This window comes from Microtus ochrogaster, linkage group LG4 (assembly GCF_000317375.1).
Source record: "Microtus ochrogaster isolate Prairie Vole_2 linkage group LG4, MicOch1.0, whole genome shotgun sequence".
Classification (NCBI taxonomy): domain Eukaryota; kingdom Metazoa; phylum Chordata; class Mammalia; order Rodentia; family Cricetidae; genus Microtus; species Microtus ochrogaster.
The window spans coordinates 50,367,527-50,374,565 of NC_022030.1; the positions used below are offsets into that span (position 1 = coordinate 50,367,527).

Sequence of the window (7,039 nt, forward strand, 5' to 3'; positions counted from 1 at the left end):
ACCTGAAGTCATAACTACTGCTTGTATTTGTGATTATTCTGGAAAACTAACTCAGTTGTATGCTAATTTTGGTCATGATGACTTAGAATATAATTTGGGTATTCAGATAAACTGATAAATCTGCATTGCCCTAATGCTGATTCCTAATGTATTTTCCTCTGGCTAGCTACAGATTCACACTTTATTCACCAATGAATGCATGTGTTCTTTGGTAACTGGAGGTTGCCACAACCCTTCATTGTTTTATTACTCACAAGCAAACACAAACACGCACATGCTCTTGTTTTTAGGAGAACTGAAAACAAATTCAGCAAAAAATATTTTATGACAGATTAATTTTTGCTTACCATGATCTCCATCTTTCTTTTTAATATGAAGCTGTAACTTCAGGAAAAGCTTGCACTGAGAGAAAGTCAAGATCACCTCCATCCCTACCCAGCAGCCCATCATTACATAATATCAGAAATTGCATCTGTCCTTATCAAGGTCATTCGTGCTACTTGCAGAGAGATAGGTCAGTGGCTCTGTGCCCTTACAAAATTGACATTCCTGGAAATAATTAGGTATAAATGGAAGAATAGCTTCTCTCTCTCTCTCTCTCTCTCTCTCTCTCTCTCTCTCTCTCTCTCTCTCACACACACACACACAGAATGAAGTCTACCTCACTAATGGAAATTACCCATACAATGGAATGCATGAGATAGGTTTTAGCGGCAAAAGAGAATATAAGAAAATCTATCACCAAAAGACACATTTAAAAAATATTATTCCAAATTTCTAGAAACTAGAAAAATATAGGACTTCTGCAGGCTTCCCAAAAGGGTCACTTCTTTTCAGCTACTGAGATAAATAACCTTATTTCAGGAGACTTTACGGGGTCTCCCCACTACACACAGGGCTCTATAACAAGCACACACTGTGCAAAAAACCTCCAATATTAAACATGACAGTGGATAAGGAGAGGCTTGGTTTAGTTATGAGACACTAGTTATAAAACACCTCCAGTCTGCTCTGCCTCCACAAAAAAAAAAAAAAAAAAAAAAGGAATGGAAAAAGAGTAAAGACTATTATTGAGACATTCTGTTTTTATCTCTGTTTCCCAGTTTGTTGATTGTCCTTATTCCAGCTCACAGAACAATATGCTTGCAAAAACTATTTCCCTAATTTAAAATTCAAATGTACATCATTGTCACAGTATACAGAAGTACACTGTGGTAAAAAAAGGAAAATGTGGTTCATTGAGAGACAGGAAAAAGGCAAAAGGATAAGTCTCTAAATTACAGCCATTACCTCAAAGCTCTAACTGTTTGACCCTGCGGAGGTTCATGGGAAGGGAGTTGAAAAGAAATGAAAAAGGTAACCCACAGACTCTCCCCCACTGACTGTCCTAACGCATGCCATTTGAGGTACACAGCACTGCTCTTTGGTGGTAGGGAACACTGGTGGCAGACCCCGTTGTCCTGTGTAACACCCACATGGTTCTACTTTGTTCTGTGAAAGCCCTAAGAACGCATTGCAGAAGTTTCTAGAAAGACCCATCACCTCATCTTCCATTACAGCTTCTCCTTCCAAAGCATTACCAATCATATACTGTTGTTTTCTCCCAAAGTGAATTAGTAGAAGAAAAGGAGATTATTAAAGAACAATCAGAAAGCATCAAGGGTAAGCCATGTTCTCATCCTTTTGACACACAATTGCCTGGAGTGACGCTTCAGAAAGCAGAGTGACGTTGTGGTTGTGTCTGTGCAGAACATGCCTCTGGTCTGCTAGGGAGAGCAGCCAGCCCCCAGAGGAGCCTGCTGGTGATCAACTTTGACCTGGAGCCAGAGTGTCCTGATGCTGAGCTCCGAGCCACCCTGCAGTGGATAGCTGCCTCTGAACTCGGGATCCCCACCATCTACTTTAAGAAATCTCAGGAAAGCAGAATTGAAAAGGTACAGTGTGCCGTGTCTGGGTGGGATAACAGTACAGTTTTGTGCTTTTTTTCTCAGCTGGAAACCCATTTAATTGTCCATTTAATCCATATGAACTTGGAGCGTTTAATCTTGAGTTTTTTCAACCAAAAACACCTTGTGAAGACTTCAAGCCGCCAGCTGAAGTGGCACGTTCACATCACTGCTTCACTGGCTTTCTGTTTCTTGAATAGTTGGTGATAAAGGTAAAAAGAACTGAGGAGACAAGTGCTTTTTCCAAGTTTTTAAACTACTTTTTTATATCCCTAAACTCTATTTTTGGTTGAAAACACTCTTGAGTAAATCCTTATTAAAACGAATCTCTCTTGGTTAAATAACATTAAGGGTTTCAATTTTCAGTTTTGTTTTGTTTTGTTTTTTCATATGCAATTATTCTCCAATGTTCAGTGCCCAAATCCAGCATCCTATGATAAAGCTCTCACCTTCTTGCCCATTTACTTAGAAATTAGACCAGTTTCAAAATCTCTGTAATCCTACCTAGACAATCTGACCAGCTGCTGGAGAGCTCATTCCTGACACCTGCTCCCACTTCTGCCTCTCCAACCAGCAATTTCTTCTTTTTAGGCTCAAGTCCACCCAACCCAGGCATTCTCCTAAACTGTCCTTTTTTTGTTGGCAAAGTGATGCAGAGATCACTAGTTCAGAAGCTTTGCCTTCAAGTCTTTCACTCCTAGCCTGCACAGTACACTGGATGGGCTAAAAGAGCATAATCCACAAGCACATTGGTCTTCTCTCATGTTGTGCTCAGTCTCATGGGAGGGAGCCAAGAAAATTCTAAGGAAGGCAACGCTTCCAGATTCACATGTGGAAACAGAGACTGTGCTTTAGTCTCCCAGCCATCCCGTACCAAATAATCACACAGAAACTATGTTATTTAAAACACTGGTTGTCAATGGCTCAAACGTATTCCTAGATAGCTCTTATATCTTAAATTAACCCATTTCTATTAATCTGTGTATCACCATGAGACTGTGCCTACCAGTAAAGTTCTGGTGTCTTTCTCCTTTGGCAGCTGCATGACATCTCCGGGAATCCACCTTCTTTCTTCCTCTAACTGTGCTTGGATTTCCCACTTGCTATATTCTTCCCTGCCATAAGTCAAAGCGTTTCTTTATTAACCAATGGTAATAAAACATATTCACAGCATACAGAGGGGAATCCCACATCACACATAAAGGTTTGCTTTTGTATCTCCAGCAATTACCTGAACAAAAGCATGACCTGGTGCATTTTAGGTGGTATGTTAAATAGATTTTAATTTAATATACCTCCTTACAGGGGAAGTCACTTTTCATGCATGTATATCTAATAAATTCTCATTATTGAAAGAGCAGGGATGTACATGTAAATATGTAATGAATATGTAATATGTAAACTAAATGCTAAATTGGTATTTGTTTACAGCTACCAGGTTTTCAATTTTAAAGTGAAAGCCTGCCTTTGTTTATAACTGTGTTTCTGAGAAGATAGAGCTTTCTCTCCTGTTATCAGGAAAAGCACTGGATGATCTTTCATGCATGCCTGTCAAACAGCTTAAGGGACTCAAATCTTAATGATTCAGTCTGAAGGACTCAAATTTCCAGATTTTGTTCAGAGTCAATGAATGCTCTCTGCACAGAATAACTTTGATATAAATGGGCATCATCTTTGGTTGTTTATGACTGGATTGGTTAAATAAAGAAAATTTATATAACACTTATATGTTCTTTCTTCATTAGCCAGGTCTGAGGCTCAATTCTATTTGCTTGTAATTAGCCAGGTAATTGAGTAGTCATTTTTAAGAGTGTGGGAAAGAGAGCAGTAGAGAGCATGAAAAATCAGCAACATTTCTTTAGCTCCTCATCTTCTCAGAGAAAAGAAACTCTAAGTTCAGAGGATGGCATCTTCCTACTGTCACTCAGTACAATGGGCATCCACAGACAAATACCCTACCTCTTTTGGTTGCTGTTGTTTTCTGCTTGTTTGAGACAAGTTGTTGTCTCGTCCAAACTGGCCTTGAATTCTCTGTGAAGTAGATGATGACCTTGAAACTATTTTATTTTTAGTTATGTAAGTATGTTGAGGAGGGATGGGGTTATATATGCATGGGAAAACAAGTGTCTCTGAAGGTCAGAAGAGAGTATCTGACCCCTTAGAGTTACAGGCTTTTGTGAGCTGTCCAATAAGAGTGCTAGTAATAGAACTTGGGTCTTCTAGAAGAGCATTATGGGCTCTTAGCTGCTGGTCCACCTCTCCAGCAGCAATTGAATGTCTGACTTTGGTATCTCAACCTCTAAGGTGCTAATTTGTGTTGTTCTGGGAATTGAACCTTAGGTTTCATGTGTGTTGTTGGTGAACACTCTAACAACTGAACTGCATTCTCAGCCCCAAAACCTGACCTTTATTTCTTGGAATCATGATTTGATTTTCTCAACAATTAATATAGTCAATATGTGTTGACCAAGGTTTTCTGTCCTGCCCAGTCCTGCAGCAGTTAAGTCCCAAAGAATCACACAGAGGTCTACATTAGTTATAAACTGATTGTCCGATTTGCTCAGACTTCTTATTAACTAATTCTTATAACTTACATTAGCCCATAATTCTTCTCTGAATTAGCCACGTGGCTTGGTACCTTTTTCGGCATGGCAGTCACATCTTGTGTCCTCTGTGTCTGGGTAACAACTGCAGACTTAAACTTCCCTGTTTCCAGAATTTTCATTGCCCTGCCTCTACTTCCTGCATGGTTGCCCCGCCTATGCTTCCTGCCTGGCTACTGGCCAATCAGCATTTTATTAAAAATAATACAAGTGACAGGATAAAAAAATATTGTTCCACAGCAAATATGCATCTATATATAGTGGTCTCAGCTTACTAAACTTCCAGCTTTGTAAAAACAGAGGCATGTGGTAAACGGGAGGAGACCAGCATGAACACTAGAGCAACGCATCTTTCCTGAGATGCCTTGAAAACTTGGCCTTGAATCTGGAAGACACTTAAGGACAATAAAAACTAAATCCCAGAAAAGGCAAATTCCAAGTACTCCAGATGCTCAATGTGTATTGTAGTTTCTAGTGACTCATGGTGCCTTTATTTCCCAGCCTTCCCCATTCATTTGAATTTTATTTAATCATTAGAAGGCTGCATGCCCTTGAAAATCATACATTTAAAATTATCCATCAAACATTACTAGAGTAACCTCACCAAGCCGGGTTCTGTTCTAAGCTCCACATCCCAGGTTACAAAAGAAGTGAGTGCTCCTGGTATCTCGGAGCTTGCATTTCAGTTCAGGAAGAAACATCATCTGTCTCTAGAGCACACAGAAAGGTCACAGTGTTTAAACAGCCACATCAAGATAGCGCGAAGTTGATTCTGAATAAGCAAATCAAAATGCATCTGCAAAGTTTCTATCTAAACCACACCCGTGAGCTAAAGGGGAACAAAACAGAATCAGCTGGAAGACACATCCACAACTCAAATGCCTATGATCCTTCTAGTCATTGGAAAACCACTAACACCAAGGCACTTTTCAGGGGAAAACTCCTGATACCTCTGACACCTCGTAACCTAAAACAGTTCACAAATTTAAGTCTCTACAACCTTGGAATCGAATCAATTTAATTCAGTTAGCTGACCAAAATAACAATAAATAATAAATAAACTATCATTACCATAATTATTTAAAATATTTTTAAACAGGCTACTTGTCAGGGTTTATTGGGTTTTTGAATTGGGAGTTTGCTTTTCAGCTTTTTTTTTTTTCTGTAAAAACTCAGTGCGCTTCTGAAATCTGAGCTAAGCCATGGCCTGGCATTAGAATAAACATGGCATACTGCTCATCTTCAAATCTGTATTGAGAATCATGTTTTTTTCTTGGAAGCAGTATGCAAAAAGGATCATGAAGAAAGAGGAAATAGATAGACCCTTGGCTTCCAATGGAGGGAGAGTCAGAGCAGAAAAGTCTCCTCTCTGATTTCTTATTCTATTCTATGAGGAAAGGGGTGGAGGGAGAACAAGAGGAAAGACTGATGATCCTGACTTCTGAAAAAACACAGCAACAAACTCTAGTTAAAGCATCAGTTGTGAGTAAAGGCATAATAAAGAAAGGCGAAGGGTGTACAAATTAGATCCCAAAGGCTTTAATTAGCAAACAAAATACACTTTCTTGCATTAATCCTTTCATCAAAAATCTCCAATCGGGGAGTTTTAGAGTCACCCCAGAAAGTCTTCCAAACCCAGACCCTTACCTGTTAGTTCAGAATTTCCACTGGAGGTAAAACCCAAATCCCAGGTCCTGGTGAAAGTCTAGAATTCCAGGATCCAGCCCAACTTAAGACTCGGGTTTTACAGGCCATAACCTCAGGGACAAAGTAGGGGTTCACTCACTCTTGCTTAATAAAATCTAATTTGTGTCTTGGAGTAAAAGACAGTGAGAGCATTCAGAAGAGTGCATTGAAGGTGTCCTTTAAAAAAAAGAAGACAGTTTGCTGCGGTTCCTGTAATTCTACCATGGACTGTAAACAATCAAATCGACAGAATTCACCTGAGAATACGAAGGTCTGCTCTGGACTGGGGCACTTTTCTCCAGGTGTGTCTGCTCCTGATAAACTGTCACAGAATGCAGATGCTCTTGAGCTTCCTAAGGTCTAAAGTCTTCTGTAGTCTACAGGAAAAGAACCAAATTATTGCTGATTCAGTACAGAAATATTTGGTTGATGTTTGTTTGTTAGTGGAGCAGGCTAAAAGTACAAATCCCTGATATACTAAAGCCGATCGTGGCCATAACATGAGGAGGCTTAATGAAAGCTCTAGGGTCAATTACTAAGTAGAATGTAGTTCTAAAAACAGAACAATAAACTGGACCTGATGGGGCTAGCTCATAAATCCCAGCCACTGGGGAGTCTGAGCCACAAGAACTACAAATTCAAGTTCAGCCTGGGTCGAAGAGTTCATAGTGACCTTGAGTAACTTAATAAGTCCTTGTCTCAAAACACAAAATTGAAAGATGGTTGATGATGCAGCTTATGGGAGAGCTCTTTTTTTTTTTTTTTTTTTTTTTTTTGGTTTTTCGAGACAGGGTTTCTCTTTGG

At 39.4% G+C, this 7,039-nt stretch overlaps 1 protein-coding gene across 2 annotated transcripts in view; it reads left to right on the forward strand.

Annotated features, from left to right (window-relative positions):
* Positions 1-7,039, forward strand: part of Sphkap (SPHK1 interactor, AKAP domain containing) — a 178,005-nt gene that overhangs the window by 165,209 nt on the left and 5,757 nt on the right. For both annotated transcript variants that reach the window (XM_005361516.3, XM_005361517.3), the window contains 2 exons: positions 1,610-1,662; positions 1,750-1,934. In XM_005361516.3, the coding sequence (XP_005361573.1) occupies positions 1,610-1,662; positions 1,750-1,934 (238 nt within the window). The remainder of the gene's footprint in view (positions 1-1,609; positions 1,663-1,749; positions 1,935-7,039) is intronic.